Here is a 21,427-nt window from a genome sequence, read left to right as displayed (position 1 = left end):
CATGAACGACATTATATAACGAGACTAAACACTTCGTGGTTCAGTCTTATACAAACTCCTTTGTATAGGACACCCCCCGCTCGCATGTCTACACATGAATGATCAGGATCAGATCATCTATAGCACATCACAACACTTGTAACTATCTACAAAGTGGGCCGCATCCATAGTGTCACAAGGATAAGGTTTCCCTCTTAAATCCATATACTACATACCATTTTGGTTATCACTTAAGGCATGGTCCACTTGTATGTCTCCATATACATGCTTAAGTTACAATGACAATCAAGGATCTTAGTTTATTGGTTTGTGGTAAAGTAAATAAAACATCTCATGTTTCATAAACAATAGTGAAGAAAATATCTCATATTATTACATCACAAGCATTTTTTCAATACAGGTGTTTACAAACTACAAGTCCCAACGAGAGTTTAGGGCATCAACCCCAATAACATCTAACTCTTAAAGTACCACTAATTTCTCTAATGAACAATAAGTCATAGTCCAACTATGACCAAATCCCTCACGGGCCAAGAGAGGGTGTGGTCATATTGTTCAAACCCTGGAATCAGCTCTTGAGGGAGTAATTTATCTACTTATACCAACATCAAGGAATGAGTGAATTTCATCTTGTATAACTGTGTTCCCAGTTCCCCAATCAGATGAATTCCAAAAATGGTAGGCTTGTTGAGTTGGCAATCTAGCCATTTTCACCTATACAAATCAAAGGACCGTCTTCATAAGTAGGAGTTTACAACTCACTCAGGATTCAGGTCATGTCACCTATAGGCATCTGGTCATCCTTGTGAAATGTAAGTCTCTATTATAAATGATGTTATATTATGAGACTAATCATTTTGTGGTTCGGTCTTATAAAATCTCTTTGTATAGGATACCTTGGCTCACATGTCTCCACATGAATGATCAGGATCAGATCATGTGTAGCACTTTACAACATTTGTAACATCTATAAAGCGGGTCATATCCGTAGTGTCACCAGGATAAGGTACCTAATCTTATTTATCTACTACAGATTGTTTAGGTTATTATTTAAACAAGATCCACCTATATGTCTCTACATACTTGTGTAAATTACCTAAAATAACTTAAGATATTAGTTTATTGGATTGAATGTATGCTCATAAAATAAAAATTATTTTATTAATAACAATTTATTTATACAATATTTACAAACTACGAGAATACAAGAGATTTAGGACACCAATCCCAACAACATCATCGTCCTCTGGGAATTGCAAGATATTCTGAAGATGCGAGGGAACAACTAGCTCGACTATAAGGCGTGCAAGAACATCTTGAGAGAATTGAATCGTAAAGTGGAATTATTCGTGTTGCCGCTGCGTCTGTTGGCGGATAAAAGTTCATGTGGTGATCTACTAGCACTGAATCATTTGGACTTGGTGCTGGACAAATCCTTGGAGCTCCTTTTTTTTTTTTTTTTTGTTAACAAGCTCTTATTTTTTATGCCCTAAGTCGTTGAGTTGACTTATGATCTTGCCCTGTTGTCGCGACACTCGTTGAAGCCTCCCATGGTTGGTGCTCGTAGGTCATCGTAGAGGAATCTGCACCATTCATCATAATCCTAATCCGTTTCAGTATCTTCAATTGTGTTGGGATCATGGCATTAATTGCTCTCACCAGTTAGACGCTTGCCAACCTCACCAATGCTGGATCTGTCGTCTGTTTCATATGTGGGAGGCGGATGGCTTGGGTCATCAATAGTGGACTTTGTTGTGTCGAATCTTTGAACTTTAGGCTCTTCAGGAACCAGAGTCTTGCCTTTTTCGTTGGGTGGAGATGGAGGCGTTGATGGTCTGGGTGCGATCAGAAGAGGAGACAGAGAGGTATTGTTCAAGAGGAGAAGGGTGTTTATTCAGATCAACATCTAACTTAAGGGACTCCCTTAGTGTTGGCAATGAAAGGGTTTCTATATCAGAGTCGTCTTGATGCAGGGGAGTGTTCTGTCCAAGCAAAGGTAGAGAGAATTCGTCGTGGCAGGGAGAAGGTGACCTCTCATCTTGAGGTGTGACCGTATTTGTAGGCGTGGCGATCACTTTATTATAATCCTTAGTGTTAGGCATTGTCGTCACCTTTTTTCTCTTAGGCTTTGAGGGCTTGATGGGAGACGGAGGTTGTTTCTACGCTGGGCTCTTAACTGACTATTTCAGCTGACTTGCCTCAGTTTAAGGCGTTGGCAGTCTCATCAGGCTATGAAGGGATTGACTAGTAAGAACTCCCTTCACCGCCAACTATTGCTCATCTTTGAAAAGACCTTGAGCATCGCACAACCTTGTTATAGATGATGGGAAGAAGAGCTGCCCTCTTGATTTGGGAAAGGAATTTGATATCTTCATAACGACGATGTGATCGATATAAATGGGGATGTATTTCATGATGCAATAAATTGCCATCACGCGATCTCTTGACAAAGAGTGGTCTTGCGTCATCAAAAGCAACTTCTTTTTTATGAAGTACAACCACACGTTTGCTTCAGGAGTCAGGTTGTGCGGCGATAATGTCTTCATTCCTTTAGTAGAAGTAATCCACTTCGATCCGGCTACCAACTTCAACGCTTCCCTTTGTTCCTCGCTAGTTGGCTCCCCAAGGATTTTATTACCTTTTGCGTCAAGAGCGTCTTCTAGCTTATAAATGGTGCTGATTTTCTTAACGCCAAAGCTAACCATCTCTTTGCCAATGTCTACTTAGTATTTCATGGAATGCGGCTTCCCATTATAAAATGCCCTTACTACGCTAGACTTTACCACTTGGGGACTTTCGCAAAGTCCCTCCACCTTTTTGGGAAGAATCACATTTTGAGCAGAATTGGTGCTCTTCTCTTTCGTGCCTTCTCCTCATTTTGCACCATGGGTGCTTTTCCTTTATCTTCTTTTCTCGGTGCCACCTTTTTGGGTGCCACGTCCTTCTTTGTGGCCTTTGCCACTTTTTTTTTCTTGCTTCCTTTTTCTTTTCTTCTCTTATCTTTTTCGAGCTTCTGTTGATGCGTTGAGCCTTTTCTTTTTCTTTCCTCTTCTCTGCATCACTGTCTTCTCTCATCTCTTCCTTAAAGGCTATTGTGGCGAGATATGCACTGTCCACTAATCGTTCTCTATTATGCATTGTAGCGCCAACATCTTCAATCTCCTCATCGTGTGTCTCATGATGGAATTTTTTTTGTTGCGATGAGGGATTCGACTTCCTTCCATATCTCACTGAAGCCTTCTATAATCTTCTTTGTTTTCGCAACCACCTTGGCCACTAATCGCTCTCCAAATAAGGTGGGCATAACCACTTTTTTCTCTAATTCTATGCATGGTGTCGTTGTCCTTTCTTCGACGCCTTCTTTCGGCCTTTTTGTCACCTGCTTTTGCTCAAATGCGGCGGACATATTTTTTTAAATATCCTTCCTTGACACTGGCTGGGCTTGGCGCATTGGAAGGTAATGCTTTAGGACCACTTCGCCAACACCTTGCTGGGCTGGTTCACTTTTTCATCGCCATTCAGAGACTCAAGTGGCTTTCGATTCATATTTCCCTGTAAATCCTGCACTCGTCTTTCCTTTTTGCTTCACTAGCGCCCTTCATCTTGTTGGTGCATGAAATGGTTGCTGCCTCTTTTCTTTTGAGGATGACGATCGAGACAACACCTGCTCTTGGTAGGGTTCTGTGATAGGCATGAGAAAATTGGGGTTGAATAATGGAATTTTTCCAATGGTGGGTGGTGGTGCATAGACAAGCACGACCACGAATGGAATTTTGATAAGGTTGAAACCTACCGATGACGCTACTACCTTGTATGAAGATGATAAGGAAACCGTGGGGTTGGATGAAGTAGAGCTGAATTGGTGGGCCATTTTGAAGATTTTGAGAAGAAAGGGGAATCGTTTGAAGGTTTGGAAGATTAAGGATCGCCAAAAATTTTGTCAAAAATCGCAAGATTCAGGGTTCTTTGAAAGCATAAAAAGATGAAGGGGGGGGAATTGTTTGAAGGTTTGGAAGTTTGAGGGTTGCCAGAAATTTCACCAGAAATCATAGGATTTAGGGTTCTCTGAAAGCGTGAAAAGATGAAAGGGGGGAGAATGGGGTTTAAATAGGTGTGGAGAAAGGCGCACGTTTTAAGGCTGACGTCACCCTAGTGATGGATCATTTAATGAAAGCATGATGTGACAGAATTTCAGACGACGTGCATGATGGACGTCTTTTCATTGACCACTAATGGCCATATTTAGATATCTTAGGTACCCTTTCATGCAATGAGCATATATGATGCGTTGAACTATGCATCTTATACTCATCCCAGCGCTCATTCATTTTCCAACCTTAAATCTAAGCGATTTCCAAAGTAATTCCAAACATGTGAAGCAATCATATTTCACAAAAGTTTCAAGTAGAAATAATCAATAAACAAAAAGTAAAATTCAAGATAAGGTAAGAAAATAGAAAAAGATGTGATACGTCCCTGAAAAGAAGTCACCTTTGCTATTGTGGGGATTTTTCCACCGCATCATTTAGGTTTTCCCAGGTCAATGGAGGCTTTCTTGCGATTAACATTGCTTCCAGAGTATGGCTTGAGTCTTTGACCATTAATCTTGAATGGGTTTGATCTATCCTACATTAAATCCACTACTCCGTGAAGGTAGATCTCCTTAATTACACATGGTCCCGATCATCACAATTTCAATTTTCATAAGAACAATCGAAGACGTTAGTTAAATAAAAGAACTTTTTGTCCAATCTTAAAATTTTTCTTACTTATGCGTCGATCATGCCAATGCTTCATACACTTTTTATAGATTTTGGCGTTATCATACGCCTGCAATCTCTCAAGACCTGTGAAAATCAGAAATAATAATCTAGCACCGGTTTAGTTACCGCAATAACGCCAAAAACTTGATTCATTTCTATAAATGCGATGAAATGATTTTGTGCTTGATCTCCTTAATTATGTAAACACATTGTTTTGTCTTATCAAACTCAAGTGTAAATTCAACTAGAGTCCTAGTGAGTCCAGAGTCGAACTCAGGGTTTGCTTTCTAAAGATGCAATGAAATCCTTGTTTTGATCTTAACGAAACTTTTTGTCAATAGTGCGAATGATCGGTTCTATTATATCACTATTACTAAAATGTGTGAAAGGGGGTGCGATGAGTACAGATGCAGAGAGAAATGTAAGATTCCAATGAATGAAATAGGATTGAGAAAAATATCTACTAACACTTTCTAAGCAAAACATATACCATGCATTCAAGCAACTTACTCATAATAAAAAAGCTATAGTTCTCAGTGCGTTCAACCATAATATTATATTTCTAGGACGCATGCAATGAGTATTTAATACAAAAGATGTATCTTTATGTCTAAAGGTATTTCTTTTCTTGTTTAATGAGATCTAAAATCCCTTGCTTTTTCAAACAATGATTTTTTTTATTTAGAGCAATCTATCAATTTGATCAAAATAGTCTATGAAGCATGCATTAAACAAGTTGAACATCAGTATATGATCTACTTAGTACATGTTAGTTTCATTTTCCTCAACCCATTATGAAATTAGTTGCTCATACTTGATAAAAAGAAGATGGACAGGCAAGAATGTGATGGCATGCATATTGGTAATGGAAGTTTTTCAACATTACACAACAATACAAATGCTAATGAAAATATAAAAAGAAACATAAGGATAGAGAGTCAAGCCGTCAGATGCAATTTCTTGCACCTTCTGGCTTCTTCGGATGACTGCCTTCTTCCTCTTCCTATGTGAAGATTTCATGACTGCTTTCTTCCTCTTCAACAAATATGTGACGTTACATAATTTGGTTGGTTCGAAGATGTAATTTCTTGCACCTTCTTCCTCTTCTTCCTTGATTTCGGTTTGTGTACCAAACCAACCTACTTTGGTTTTAGGCCAATTTGGTTCGGTTATTAACCATTGTTTTTTTCAAATTTTAAAAAATACTTCCTCCTCTAGCTACAGTAAAGAAAAATAATAAAACCTTAAAAAAAAACAAAACCTTTTGTTTACTCATCCCAAAACGGTGGCAAAAATGAAATGGAGCTTGAAGATGAAAACTTGAAGAGAGCTTGTACGTACGTCGAAGATGAAGGTCGGCCCAAAGAATTGAAGAGAAGATGGAGATGAAGATTGGCCGTGGAGATCGTGGGAGGTGAAGAGAGGTGACATCGAACTTGAAGATGAAGATTGACATAAAAGAAGACAAAAGAGAAGTGAGGAATGAAGATGTCGATCGAGAGAGGATAATGGAGATGGCAGGCGGCATGCGACTGCTTCTTTAGTTTTAGGGTTTTTTTTTTTAAAAAAAATGTATTCTTTTACTTTTTAGAATTGGTCTAAGAGCGCTTATGGGTTTTTCAAACTAAAAGGAATAAGTGGGTTGAGATGAGCTCATATAATCAGAAAAATACATATAAACATAATAAAAGTTGGTTTAGTTCGGTTCTACAGGTTTTTTAAAACTCTTGAATCTAAAACCAAACCAAATTGGTCGGTTCTCACTAGCAATGAATCGGTATCGAGATTTTTTTTAAGAAATTGGGCTAAACCAATCGATTTCATTCGATCCAGATTCATCGATTTTCTCAAATTTTTGCATGCCCCTGGTCTCAGTGATATTAACACGACTTTGTCAGATGTTCAATCTCCCACTCGGTATAGTGTTGTACTAAAAAAGGCTCACCTTTGTTCAGGTTGACGAACTTTTTTTTTCCTTTGTAATTTAGCATTTTGAAAAGATCTATTTTGCTTTAAGAAATGCCCCATTAATCAAGAGTGAGAGCCGACAACATAGATACAGTACACAACATCATGACTAGTTCCGTAATTTTACTTTGGGTTGGAAAAAGAAAAAGAAAAAAAAAGCCAGTTTGGAGTTCGACTCCGAGCGCAGCGACTGATTAAAAGAGAGACCGATTTGCGTACACCTTTCACAAACGACCTTCATTCAATCTGTAATCGTCGGACGCGTCTCCTGCGCCGGGAGGCTCCGATCTGCTGCCGTTTTCTCCGGCAATCATTGCCTGACGAATTAAGAACTTCGTCGTTGGATCTGGTCGCTTCCGCTTATCTGCCGTCTCCGCTCTCTGAGGTATCTTTCTCGTCTCCGTTGCCTGATTTTGATGCTCCTTCTTGAATCTGTCATCATCCACCTCATCACGAATTGCCTCTCCATTTTCCCCTGGTCTCAGTCTCTTCTATGATCCATCAGCAAAATCTACTCTCTCTGCAATGTCCCTTCTACATTTCTTTTCCTTGGAACTCTGTATGAATAGGACTTCCAAATTTACACTAGATTTGTTTCTAAGTATATAGAGTGGTTCTGTAGAGAGGCCAAAGGGAAATGCATCTGGGTTATTTTGGTCGAGTCATACAAATTCTTGCTTTACTGAGTCCTGATTTGGGTCGGCTTAGATTTCACCCGTTGACGATTCGCTATTTTCTTTTTAACCTCAATGAATTATAATAGGAATGACTGAACTCTTAGTTGCTTTGCTAGACAACTGACTGTAGAGTTGAGGGAAAATGCTGGGGTTTTGTTAGAATCTTAGATTCGTAGATCATTTTTGTATGACAATTGATTTGATTCAGTTTAGTTTATTCCAGAAACCATGCAGTTCTTTGGTGGGTCAGAGATTAGCCCTTCGCCTCCAGTGCCGACTACAACTGGAAACAATGTGCATATGATGTATATTTTCAATAGGAATGGAGTTTGTTTGTTCTACAGGGAATGGAATCGGCCTCTCCGGACATTGAATCCCCAGCAAGACCACAAACTCATGTTTGGTTTGCTCTTCTCGCTTAAGTCCTTCACTGCGAAGATGGACCCAACCAGGTTTATGTTTCTTCCTTCACTGGGAAACTACTTTGGCTTATGCTGTGCCTAGCTCAAGTAATGATCCAACAAGATAGGAGATTAATGCAAACTATATTTTTAAGCCTTAATAACTGGACAAATGCATTGCTCTTTCGTGGTCGGTGGCAATAACTATAAGATGTCTAATTTGATTGTAGATTTTGATTTGACTTTTCAAAGGATTAACTTACTGGGAAGTGATGGACTGCTTTCGGGAATTAGATTCTGAAGTGATAGCTTTCTTTTTACATTTACAGCGCTGATAAAGGAAATCTTGGGGTGCCTCAGTTACCTGGCCAAGGTTGTTCATTCCACAGTTTTCGTACAAATACCTACAAGCTCAGTTTTACTGAAACTCCATCAGGGATAAAGGTTTGTTTAACCTTCTTTCTTCTGTTATTGTCGATTTTGCCATTGTAGTTTCATGAATGTCTACTTGAATTGATAAATTAAATAACTTGATTTATGGCATAATCGGAGCAGACTACATATGAATTATTGAGATCTAATGAAACCAATATTTGTTTTCTGCCATTGACTTGTTTATTTACCGTTATTAGACTTAAGTTTTTATTCGTAACCTTGTGAAATTTTCTTACTTTTCTTTGTTGTTCTTAGAAAGTTCAGTTTCCTTGGTGATGAATAATATTTCCAACAAATCTTTTTCTTCTTGTTTTATTCTTGAAGAGTTAAAGTTGGGTTTTTGGAAGAAGCCCTGTGAAGCTGCTGTTTTAAAATTGTTTCTGTTTGGAAAATAATTAACCAAAGGTGCAAAATGGAGATCCTATGAGATTAATAAATTAGTTTGAAATTCAATTTTGTGTGCATTGATGGATCATTGGATTGTTCCTTTGTTTTCAGATTATCCTGGTTACCCATCCTAGAACCGGTGACCTGAGGGACTCATTGAAGTACATCTACAACTTGTATGTTGAATATGTAGTGAAAAATCCCATCTACAGTCCAGGAACCCCAATCAGGTAATTGTTAGCTTGGGTTGATGCATATGTTCTATATACCATCTCTAGTAATCTAGTCCAAAGAAATTCACTTTGAACTCTTGCAGAATAAAATCAACATCTTTGATGAATTTGACCTTGTAATGCATGCATCAATTGGTTTCAATTTACAAAAGATCAAATGACGTCTGGGATAAGGGAATGTACTATTGGTTTTTGCTTTCCTCTTTTTTCTGATCGGACTCGATTCAAACCATAATTATGATCAATTTAACCTTTAGATATACCTTATATTGAATGGTAGTGCATCGTCCTTTTTCTTCACTTCCAAAGAAAAAGACCGTGTTCTAGAAAACTATTAGCTTCTAGCCATCATGGGTTGGCTTAGTGGTAAAAAGGAGACATGGTCTCAATAAATGGCTAAGAGGTCAAAGGTTCAATCCATGGTAACCACCTACCTAGGAATTAATTTCTTACAAGTTTCCTTGACACCCAAATGTTAAGGGTCACGGGTTGTCCCATGAAATTAGTCGAGTGCGCATAAGTTGGCTCGGACACTCACGGATATCCAAAAAGAGGGAGAGAGAACTATTAGCATCTAAAAATGGTAACATTTTTGGGAGATTTAACTAAGTTATAGGGACTATAATGGAATTGAAAATTCTAAAACCATTTAGGCCAAATTGAAAGCAAACTCAAACCATATGAAATGAAATGAAATGAAATGTTAATTTAATCCCTCTTTTACCAGAAAGTTTTACGTGGGAGATTATTCATTGACTTCTCCTGTTTACTCTTTTTGAAATATTTCAAAATTTTTATTTACGGACTTAACCCAACCTCAAACAATTCATGCTTGATATGATATCATTCTTATAATGAAAATAATGTTAATTTTTGTTTGTCCTGGCAACACAATATCGACTCTCTTGATTTTGCTTTCTGCAGGTGTGAGCTATTCAATACAAGTCTTGACCAATATGTAAGAAGTATATAATCAGAGGTAGTGACTGCTCTGCCGTTTTAGTTTCATTCAATTTGTATGCTCTGTCTTTTTTCAATGAATGAATGCGATTCACTGGATATGGTGCAGTTTCAGGCTATTAAAATGCCTACTTGGGAGTTTCCTTTTGTTTTCTATTGATTCCTGTAGAGAGTGCACCGGTGTGAATGATTCTAGTTTATCTTTTTCCTTTCTCCCCTTTTTTCTCCCAGCATTCTGCGGCAACTTCTTTGTGATAGTGGTGGAAGAAAAAAGAAAAAAAAGGAATTTTAGTACAAATCTTTGCTGCTCATGTATAGTTTATAGTAACGCATCTATATATCTCTTGTTACATTTACACACGTACCATACATTAGGCGTTCTTTGTGTAAAAATGTGAAATGTTTTCAAATGGGAGAGGATTTTGTTCAATTGCCTTCTTAACCACTTCCCCCTTTCCATGGTCTCTTCATCAATTTCTTGGTATATGTTCAACCTAGGATTCACCCATCATAATGTAGGAAAATTGTCAATCTTGATGAATGGATCTTGGTGCTTTAAGGTTGATAGGCCTCGACTCGTGAAGAGATATGTTTGTAACTATGGGCTAGGGATTTCTTGTAATGGAGGCTTATATCTGAAAGAAGATTAGACAAACTCTGGGTTTCCTCTGCTTTGATTCCCGATGTCTAAGCCAATTGAAATTCTTGTTGCTTGGTGTGTGCGATTGTGCGCATTACATTGCTTTTTCTTTCGCTGATGCCACCGAGCTCTTTCTTAAATCTCTCCTCGCTCCAAGCGAGTTTGGAGCCTTAATTCCTAAGGTCTGAAGGACGAAAAACATCATTGAATCTGGTTGGAGGATCTCCAAATGGCTTCACATGATAGTAAATCTTTCCATTGTATGAGTACTTGTAATCCATTTTCAGTAAGGTGGTTTGTGGCTTTAACTGAAACCTTCACCTGTTTTAACTCTAATCTGTGACCCTGTCTCGTGATACAGCTGTGGAGTTGATACGATTGTAATGAGGTATAAGCCAACATAAGAGCAAAACCAAGTTCAAAGTTGGGTTCTCTGTTCTCTGTGGTCTGATGATACTTCAATTCTGTATGATGCTATGCCCATGGGCTGTTTTTACGGTTGCATTCCCATGGTGGCGGCACATATCTTTGGTTTTTAAAAACCATGTTTATAAACACTAGTTTCACTAAAGTGTTTTTGTTTGGCTATTCACATTCTACTTATATTTTAAAAACCAAGTCAAGTTTTGAAAATTAAAAAAATTACATTTTTTTTAATAAGAATTTGACTAAAAATTCATTTGTGTTGCTTCCAGAAGTGAAATCATAGCAAAAGGAAAAAAAAATGAAAGGAAATGTATATAAATTTTAAATATAGAACAAGTTTTAAATATAAATTTGAAGAAAAAAAGACCAGGATTGGCTTGTTGGTAGATAGGATGCCCGGTATTATTCTTCACCCCGGTATTATTCTTCACGTCCTATGTTCGAGTCCAAAATATAGAACTGGAAAGATAGTAGTTATCAAATGGAGCATGATCTAATTTCTATATAGTTTTGAATCAAGTCTTTTTTTTTTTTTTTTTTACATAATATGGGGAAGGGATAAATCAAACTTTTGACTTCAAGTCTCAAGATTGGACGAAACATTATTGTTTTACTTGACAAGTCATTTAAAATGAGCAACTGTTTTTTTAAATAAATGAGTGATGTTATTTTCAATATGTTGATATTACATCATCATTGTACAACTAATTATAATCTAAAATCGCTGGCCTTAGTGTTTGATTTGGTGATCTAAAAAGTAAAAACACCCAAAAAGTCAATTACATTAAATTAGTAACTTTTCTAAATGTGTGTTTATAGATAATTTTATTTAGAAAGTCTTTTTTTTTTTTTTATCAAAAGATACTTCAAGCAAGCTATAATTCCTTTTATAGAAATTTGATGAAACGTAATCAAGGTTTTTTGTGTATTTGGGTTCAATATCAACATTTTCATAGCATAAAAAAAATTAACATTTTTGGCCTCGTTTGGTAATCTTTTGGTGTTTTGTTTTTGTTTTTTAGAATTAAACCTATTTCATTCATATTTCTTACAACGATTTTGCATCTTTTATAATAGTTGAATTCTTAGCCAAATTTCAAAAATAAAAACAACTTTTTGAAAGCTTTTTTTTTTTTTAATTCTCAAAATTTCGCTTTAGTGTCCATGGACTTAATTTTTTTTAAAAAAAAAACAAAAAATAAAATAGTTACCAATCGGAGCCTTCAAAACCATATATATTAACAAAATGTCACTAGTATGAACTTAATATTAATAATAAGACATTTAAAGTTATTGAAAAAAGAAATTAAGACATTTAAACTTATTGAAAAAAGAAGATGATGATGAAATGCTCACGTGTTTCAATATTTTTATGCTTCTTTTCATATTTATAATTCTTTTTTAAAAAAATTATGATACATCTATAAAATTGAGTCTCAAACTTCTCATAAGCATTCTATCATAATAAATTCAAATGTTTTATTATTAATTTAGAGTTTATATTAGTGATATTTTGTTGATATTTTTGTTATACTTTATCAATTTTTTTTATAATACAATAAAAATATCTATTCACTTCTTATGTCAACGTTGAACTTACGAACATATAAAAATATAAAAATATCGATGAAAATTTCATATGAATAAATGTTAAGGTAACCCCACTACATGAGGTCAAACAAAGTAGCCTAAGCTAAAAAGTCTACAAGTCAAGGTCTTAAGTCATACTAAACCATAAATATATACATTCATATATACAAACTTGTTTTATCATTCCGAATAGTTGTCCAATTCAATTTCAAATCAAATCATGAACAGTTATGTTAAGTAAATTGACGAGACAAGGCCATACAATCCCATAACATTATTTTTGGGTTTCTATGATATATATATATATGTGTGTAAGAATTGACAAGTAAACGCTAAAGACCAAGATCATACAATGACAATGAGTCAAATATGAGCTTTGATTTTAGTTTAGAGCTATAAAGTACAGATACTTCATGTGAGGCAGAAAATAAGTATCAGACACGTATCGGATACTGATACTTCCAGATACCTCACAGATACGTATCTGACACGCGATTTAGCGTATCTATTTCTATGCATATTTTTTTTAAGAAAAAAGACAAATAACTATCTAATATTTCTCAATCTAAAATTAAGCAACCTATTTAAAAAGCTCACTATTCGAGTCCAAAACTAAAAGAAAAATAAATAAATAACGGACCAAACCATAGACTAGATTCATCTAATCTCCACCTTCACATTTGAGTCCCCACAAAGTCCACCAAAATATAAACCATTTTGATGTTTTCAACAATAAGTTCTTCGTTTATCTTCATACTTCTCTCTCTAATCTTTTTCTTCTTTCTCTTCTTTGCAATATGAGTCACTTTTCTATTGCATTTTATTAACTATTGTACTTCAACACCTTAGATGTTGCTTTTTTTTATATTGTATTTCAGTATTTGTATTCTATTTTGTGCTAGTGTTATTAACTTATATGCTAAATTTATCTATATCCTAGATTTTTTTAAAGAAAAAAATGTATCTTCAACGTATCAATATCCTCGTTTTTTAGAAATATATATATATCAAATAAAAAAGTAACGTATCCTTAGACGTATCCGTATCTTAGTTTTTTAGAAATTGACAAATCGTCGTATCCGATCGTATCCGTATTATGTAGTCGTATCTATATCTGTGCTTCGTAGGTTTATAGACACTATGAATGTTGGAATTGGAAGGAAGGATGAATGAGAAATATAAATTTTGACAGAAAAGGGTGAATTAATTTTGTGTGTTTTTTTTTTTTGGTATGAATTGGGGATATTGATGATTGATTTTCGAACTATTTGAGAGAAAAGAAACTCGGCGTCAAAGTGAGTATAGTTCAATGATAATTGACATGTAATTCTTTCATCGAGATCATATGTTCAAATTTTCAAATTTTCTCTTATTGTACGAAAATAAGAAGATATCAAATTTAGAGTATCATCACTAATAGATGATGAATAATATCCGTAGTGATAACTCAACTGACAAATTACTAATATTTCCAACCCTTAGCACATGTCAATAATTATATTTTAATCCACTGAACTCAACCTAAGATCTTATTTAACCCTTTTTATATATTCATTTATACTCTGTCTCACTAGCTACTAAATCAAGCCATATCATCTCAACTTAAACTTAATGAAATAACCTGTTAGCATTTTGCCAATCAATATAAATGATACAAACTATATCAATTTGAGGGATGTTAAAAAAAAAAATATACAAGCAAAAAATCACAGAATTCAAACTTTACCTCCTCAACAAGGAGGTATTTTCGAATTGGCTAGATTATTTTGTGGTATTTTGGTTACACCTAGTGGTTGTCCTCTGCTTTAAATGAGGACTTTTATGGCTTCTTATTTCAATAAATTGGTTATTTAATAATTCAACTAGCATGATCAATTAGTACTATTAATTTTTAATTTTGAGATTTGACTCCATGCCACATTATTATCAAAATAATATGTATGTTTGTGCACGCCACTCGAAAGAAATGCACTTTATTAATAGATAAACTCTATTTTTCTAATGGCCAAGTTAGATCTCATGTGTTAAATAGTGTAAGAACAACATATTTTTGGGTTTATATATGCTAGCAAAACAATAATTTAATCATACAAAATTTGATGCATTTTTAATGAAAGGATATAATTAAAAGGAATTGAATATGTTAAATTTTAAAACTTAAAAACATCAACACGAAATTAATAATTATTTTTAGTACAATAGTTGTGAATATGGGAGATCGTAGAACCTTCGATTTCAAATAAAGTAGTGCATGTGAACTATTGATTCATAAATTTCAATAATAAAATGGGTATAATGTCATATTCTTCTAAAATTATTGGAAAATTATATCAACTTCATATCATCCATATGTTTCAGAATGTATTGAATGCTTGAGAAGAAACTTTTCTGAACAATATTTAAAGAGAACACAAAACATTTGTTTTTCTAAGTTATAGAGATAATTACATGGTGAAATTAAAAGTTGAAGAAGAAGATTGATACAGTGTGATAAGTTAATGTGTAAATTTCTAGTGTTTGAGTTTAGGACGGGTATGAATGAATCGAGATCTCATCTGAATGAGAGGAATTCTAAAAGACTTAAAAAGAATTAAAAGTCACTATTTATACCAACAACGTGCACCTTTCGGTAACTTAATCATAAGAACTCTAAAAGTAAGCATACTTAGTTTAGAGCAATTTTATATTGAGTTTCCTCTTGAAAAGAATTCTTAGGAAGGATGTGAGTAAGGACAAAAAATATTGAAAAAACTTGTATTGGTTTGTGGGAGGTCTTCACTCTTAGAAGCTCCTTAAAACAAAGCATGCCTTGCTTAAAAAATTCCTTGAAGCATGTGAATGCATGTTTGGAACAATTCTAAACAGGATAACCTATTAGAAAAAATTACAAGAAACATGTGAATGAAGACAAAACAAGCTTAAGTGGTGGTTTGTGAAAATCGATGCAGAAGCAAGATCGTGTCCTAAATTCGACTTCCACAACATATTTATTAAAATTAGAAAGAAGAAAAATATGCATCCTAATAGAAATTTATAGCATGTTTTAGTAAATATAGAAGAGGAGAAAATAGGGCTTAGATTTACATATCCTTGAAAACAAAACAAAAAAAAAAAAAAAAAAAAAAAAAAAATCACGAATCTTGTGTAAAATTCACGAACTCTCTTTGAATCATGAAAAAAAACCCAATTGATCAAAATAGTTGGACACCACTAAATAAATAAAAAAACCTTGGTATTCTCTTTTGAGATTGAGAAACCATAGAAATTTGTGGGCTCTGTATTAAAATTAGGAAGATGGAGACATTAGTTTTAAAGAAAAATTGTAGGCGAGAGCTTTCTTCGAAGAGCCTTATAGGAGATCTCAAACCTTATGTGATTTTAGGGAAGAAGATGATAGAATCCCTACAATTTCCACAACCGACCATTAATTGAGAGTATTAAGGAAAGGAAAGTTATTTTCATAACACCCACCCTTTAATTCAAATTTAAATTAAAACATATTTTAATTAAATTAATAATACACACACACACACATATATAATAATTAGTTTATTATATATATACACTATCTGTCTCTTATACACATCTAGATGTGTATAAGAGACAGCTATATGTTATAACTAATATAACACATAACCTATAGTTTATATTATATCAAATATAATATAACCTAAAGCTTGAAAAACTCTCAATTAATCTATGATATTTACTATAAATCAAATTATATTAAATAACTATATCAATCCAATACATATAAATTCATATAAGTAATATTTTAATCATATTTAAATACTTATTCTCTCAAAATAAACTTTATATTATAATGTATCAAATACATTATGTTAATTAGATCATATATAATTAATTCCCTCAATTAATTTGAACTATTCAAATTAGTCCAAAATTAATTTGATTTTTAATAAACCCAGTTGAGCTATCGAGAGAGCCTTATGGACCTATAGTTTGAAGCTCCAATGGTACTTGGATAATTAATTAAACTCTTTAATTAAATTACCCAACTTTCATTAACTGTTGGTTACTCCACTAAAGACGGACAGTTGCACTGTTCACACAATATATATTTTTGTGTCCACTAGATATAACTAACCAATGGTGCAATGACCTTTCACAAATTGTTCGTAAGTACAATTTGGTCAAAATGACCGTTGTGCTCCTGTAGTTACATTTAACTCATATCTAACTCCTTAAGTACCACTAATCCCTCTAATGAACAATAAATCATAGTCCAACTATGACCAAACCCTTCTCGGACCAGGAAAAGGTATGGCACCACATTGTTCAAACCCCAGAATCAGCTTTTAAATGAACAATTTATCTACTTTCTCTAACTATAGAGGAGTAAATCTCTTCTTGGTATAGCTGTGTTCCCAACTTCCCAATCAGACATATTCCCAAAATGTTAGGCTTATTGAGTCAGCAAACTGGCCACTCTCACCCATGCAAATCAAAGGACTGCCTTCATAGGCAGAAGTTCACAACTCACTCAGATTCAGGTCAAGTCACATATGGTCATCCTGGTGAAATGTAAAACTCTCCTATTAACGGTGTAACACAGTGAGACTATCCATTTCATGGTCCGTTCTTATACAAACTCTTAGTATAAAATACCCCCGCTCACATATCTCCACATGAATGATCAAGATTAGATCATTTATAGCACCTTACAACAAATGTAACATCTACAAAACGGGTCATATTCATAATGCCATCAGGATGAGGTATTCAGCCTTATCCATCTACTACAAATTGTTTAGATTATCTCTTTAACATGATCCATATGTATGTCTCTACATACATGTTTAAGTTATAGAAGATAGCCTTTGATCTTAGTTTATTGGTTTTGTGAGTTAATGTTATTAAATGTCAAATAAAATTTCTCTAATTTTTTCAGATAAATAAATTATTTATACATTATAATTAAAAACTACAGGATCCACGAGATTTAGGACATCAACCCCAACAGAAAGAACATTGTTCATTTGTGGGGACAATCTTCATCCTAGTAAGCAGTTTAAGACAAATAGCTAATGTGGCCAGGATGCAAGAGAATGTCAGACCCATTTGGTGCCGAATGTATATATGTATGTATAATTCTTTTATTGAGATTATATGTTCAAATCTTCTTACTTCCTTTTGTTGTACTAAAATAAAAAGATATCAAACTTAAAATATTATCTCTAATAGATCATGAATAATATCCATAGTGATAACTCGACTAACAAATTACTAACATTTCCAACCCTCAAATCAATTTAATTTTTTGCATCTAAGAAGCAAACCTCAATATTATCACTAATGTATCACAAATTTTAAAATTTAAAAACATACAAAATTAAGAATTATTTTTAGTACAATAATTAAGAATATGAGAGATTGTAGAAACTTCAATTTGTGTATTGTCAATTATTCTTGAAATAAATTCATTTTAGCAAAATAATAGTTAAATTAAAATTTTAATTAATAGATTAAAAATGGTTTTTCACTTTTAATATTAATGATACACTTAATTAGTCATCACTATTTTTTTTCATTAATTAAAAAAAAGTTTTGCATGAAAGTATATTCAATTAAAGCACAAATAACTTCTTATAATTCATAAATTTCAATAAAAATGGCTATAATGTCATATCCTTCTAAAATTATATCAATTTCATATCATCCATATGTTTAGGAATTTATTGCATGCTTGAGAAACAACTTTTTTTTAACAATATTTACAGATAATTTATTAAGGAGTTAAAATAAAAACATTTTTTTTCTAAATTTTAGAGAAAAGTACATGATGAAATTAAAAGTTACTATATGTACCAACAAGGTACACCTTCCTTTTCGGTGATTTAATCATAAAAACTCTAAAAGTTAAACGTACTTAACATTGAATAATTTTACATTGGATTTCCTCTTGGAAAAAATTCTCATAAACGAATGAGTAAGAACAAAACATACAGAAAAAACTCATGTTGGTTTGTAGGATGGTCTTCACTCTTGGAAGCTCTTTAAGACAAAGCATACTTGAAGCAATTTTATGTTAGATGATCTCTTGAAAAAATTCTTAGAAGCATCCGAAAACACACTTGGAGCAATTCTAGGATAACCTCTTAGAAGAATTCGTAAGACAAAATAAGCTAAAAGAACATTGTTGGTTTTTGGGGACAATCTTCATCCTTATAAGCTGTTTAAGACAAGTAAATAACGTGACTAGGTTGTGGAAATGCAAGAGAATGCCGGAGTCAATTGTTGCCAAATCCAAATTTCGAATCTTTAAGTTTGGAGCATTAAAATATATATATATGAAAAATAAAAAGAACTTTTTTTTGGGGGGGTGGGGGAGTTTAATGGTTGGAGTTTGCAAGAGACAAAATCCAACACAAAGGCAGATTTGAGAATCAGATTTCTTTTCAAATGGTTTCATAATAATTATGAGCCCTTTACACATCCCATCTCAACTCTCAACACACCCATTTCATCACCATTTTCTTCACCCAAAAATTTTCCCTTCCCTTTACAAAATAAATAACCCTTTCTTTAATTTCACTCTTCAATTCCCTTCCTCTTTGCTTTCTTTGAAACTAAAATCTGCAAAAATAAATCATCATAAAACATTTCATTATTTCAAGTAATTTTTGTAAAAAAAAAAAAAAAAATACTAAATCAATAAAAAAGAAGAGAGTAATTAAAAAAAAACTATTTACACAAAATAGCAAAATTTAATCCTTTGATGATTGAAATTTATCATTGATATTATATGATAGATTCTAATAGAAGTCTATCCAATTTTTTTTTTTTTTTGTTATTTTCGTAAATAATTTGATATTTTTTTTCTATTCGTATAAATTTTTCCAAAACTAAATACCTTATTATATATAAAACAACAACAATAATAAAAGGATGTATACCTTTGCAAGATAGACTTCTTGGCCTTTCTTGTGAGGCTGCTGATTCAGACCTTGATAACCACACAGGTTTTTCTGACCACCAAAATAAATCAATGCATTAATGGCCTTTTACAATTTAGCCTTTTTGTTCTCTAAAAACTTTTCAAGTCATTTTTTCTTTTAATTATTGAATTGCAATTTACAAGTTTGACACCCTCAGTAATCGAGGCTAATGTGTTTAATCCAACTTTGAGGATTTTATATATTTAATCTCTAAATTTTAAAAAAAATTGTATATGTATCTTAATTTTTTTATTAGAAGACACATAAATTTATTTTTTTAAAAATTTAAAGTTCATTAACTAAATTTATAACTTAGGTTAGAAGTTTTCATTAAGATAAAAAAAAAAATTATGGGTTAAAATACTATTCCTCTCTATATTCTGAGTCTTGTTTTATTTTTTTTACACATTTTCAATTATCTAATTTAATAAATATTAAATTTAGTCATTTAAAATTATTTTTAAATCAATATTGATTAAATAAAAATAATAATTTTTATCTAAGAAAAGATATGAAGAAGATGCTCATATAAACTAAATTGTTCGAGAAAAATAGGAAGAAACAAATTACATGGAGTAATTTTAAGATTTATTAAAAATACAGAATAATAAACTAACTAAAATGAAACAAAACTAAAACTAGATGGACCAAACTTGTATTTTAAGCGTTATTTCATTAAATTTGGAGGAAAAACAAAAGTCCAACCAGAATGTTCAAATGTTGATTTTTTTTTTCCATTTTTTTTTAAATATTATTAAACTTGTGAGAATTATTAGAGAAAATTAAAAGTTTTAAAGAATTTTTTTTCTTCGTTTTTACCTGCGGAGGCGTTGAAGGATCTTTTACAGTGTAAAATGGCGCTTTGAATCCCGTCGTGTTGCTGCAACAACGAATCATCCCTCCGGTTCGGCGGAGGAACCACCGCCGACACTGCCGCTGCCAATCCACCAGCTGCCGACGCCGATTTGCTCTTACCCAGATGTCTACAGACCAATCGAATCCCCGCCGGGAGTCCGTTCTCGTGCTTCTCCCTCACTGGCGAATCCACAGCCGCCGACGAAAAGTCGCCGCCGCTGTAGGTGGGTTTCCTCAGAACCTTAGGCTTAATCAGCTTCAAATATTTCTGCACCGCCTCCTTCGAGAACCGCCTCGTCGGAGCTGGAACCGGAGGTTCACGTGGGTCCAGCGGAAAAATGCCTCCGATTCGCCTCGTGCTATTGTCTCTGCTGAGCTTGGAGCTCAGAACTCTGCTTCCTTCTTCTTCTTCCGTTCCGGCGGGCGCTCTGTTTTTGGCCACTGATCTCTGCTTCTTGAAGATGAAAACAGGGAACTTGGGGGCCGATTTGAGAAGCTGAATCGGAGATTGGGGCTTTGAAGTAGGCTCGATTGGAAGAATCTTCCGTTTAGAAATGGAATCGGAACAGAGGTTTATGTGATCACCTAATTTGGTCGGAATTTGAGGTTTCTGTTCTGGGCTTTGAATTTTTCCGGCGGAAACAGAGAAAAACTCGAGATCGAAGAACGAATCTTCCTCTTCTTCTTCCTCGTGCTTCTGTAGTTCATCGGCGCCGGAAAGTTTGAATAGCTTGAGAAATGCGACGGAATCCATGGTGAGATGAGAGAGGAGAGGAAGAAAAATGATGGGTTTTTGGTGGGTTTTATAGAGAGAGAGAGTTGGAATTGAAAATGGTGTTAGGGGAAAACAGAGAGGATGATGTAAGCTTTTATTATTATTATTATTTAGTTTAATTTTAAGTTTTGGTTTCTTTTTTCCTTTTCTTTTTGGAATTTTTATAATGATATCTATGTCATCTTTGAATTTGGAAATAGGCATTTGGTCTTGTTGGATGTTGCCCTCATCAATCATTGCCATTTTGACATAATTTCTAATGGCTTAATAGACCTTTTAATTCCACAACTTAACTAAAGCCAATTCATTAAGACATCAAAAGACAATTTTCTCAATTCCAACCTAGTCCGATAGATAA

General features: G+C 33.8%; 2 protein-coding genes across 3 annotated transcripts; one reads left to right on the top strand and one right to left on the bottom strand.

Moving 5' to 3' along the window:
- The first annotated feature begins 6,860 nt into the window (after nucleotides 1–6,860).
- LOC120092844 (trafficking protein particle complex subunit 1) lies at nucleotides 6,861–10,234 on the top strand. 2 transcript variants are annotated; one of them, XM_039051072.1, is made up of 5 exons: nucleotides 6,861–7,116; nucleotides 7,622–7,860; nucleotides 8,139–8,253; nucleotides 8,743–8,861; nucleotides 9,789–10,234. In XM_039051072.1, exons 2-5 carry the CDS (start codon nucleotides 7,637–7,639, stop codon nucleotides 9,835–9,837), a joined length of 507 nt encoding a protein of 168 aa, XP_038907000.1. In that variant the 5' UTR covers nucleotides 6,861–7,116; nucleotides 7,622–7,636; the 3' UTR covers nucleotides 9,838–10,234. The 2 variants fall into 2 exon arrangements, with proteins under 2 accessions (XP_038907000.1, XP_038906999.1); XM_039051071.1 differs by having other exon boundaries at nucleotides 6,863–7,116; nucleotides 7,632–7,860.
- An 8,645-nt stretch (nucleotides 10,235–18,879) lies between these two features.
- On the bottom strand, nucleotides 18,880–21,148 carry LOC120092746 (probable membrane-associated kinase regulator 5). Its single transcript, XM_039050928.1, has 3 exons — nucleotides 20,259–21,148; nucleotides 19,398–19,469; nucleotides 18,880–19,077 (listed from the first exon to the last, which is right to left on the bottom strand). The coding sequence occupies exons 1-3, from the start codon at nucleotides 21,046–21,048 to the stop codon at nucleotides 19,040–19,042; spliced, it is 900 nt and encodes a 299-aa protein (XP_038906856.1). The 5' UTR covers nucleotides 21,049–21,148; the 3' UTR covers nucleotides 18,880–19,039.
- Between the last annotated feature and the right edge of the window lie 279 nt (nucleotides 21,149–21,427).

This window comes from Benincasa hispida, chromosome 12 (genome assembly GCF_009727055.1).
Source record: "Benincasa hispida cultivar B227 chromosome 12, ASM972705v1, whole genome shotgun sequence".
Classification (NCBI taxonomy): domain Eukaryota; kingdom Viridiplantae; phylum Streptophyta; class Magnoliopsida; order Cucurbitales; family Cucurbitaceae; genus Benincasa; species Benincasa hispida.
The sequence above is the reverse complement of the archived record's forward strand: the minus strand, read 5'-3'. Positions and strand labels throughout refer to the sequence as shown.

Excerpts from the sequence above, each read along its gene's own strand:
- LOC120092844 (XM_039051072.1), top strand. The coding sequence starts at position 7,637 with ATGCAGTTCTTTGGTGGGTCAGAGATTAGCCCTTCGCCTCCAGTGCCG. Across the intron at positions 7,861-8,138 it reads GCGAAGATGGACCCAACCAG|CGCTGATAAAGGAAATCTTG; the intron begins GTTTATGTTTCT and ends TTACATTTACAG. Across the intron at positions 8,862-9,788 it reads AGTCCAGGAACCCCAATCAG|GTGTGAGCTATTCAATACAA; the intron begins GTAATTGTTAGC and ends TGCTTTCTGCAG.
- LOC120092746 (XM_039050928.1), bottom strand. The coding sequence starts at position 21,048 with ATGGATTCCGTCGCATTTCTCAAGCTATTCAAACTTTCCGGCGCCGAT. Across the intron at positions 19,470-20,258 it reads ATCCTTCAACGCCTCCGCAG|AAAAACCTGTGTGGTTATCA; the intron begins GTAAAAACGAAG and ends TTTGGTGGTCAG. Across the intron at positions 19,078-19,397 it reads AAGAAGTCTATCTTGCAAAG|ATTTTAGTTTCAAAGAAAGC; the intron begins GTATACATCCTT and ends TTATTTTTGCAG.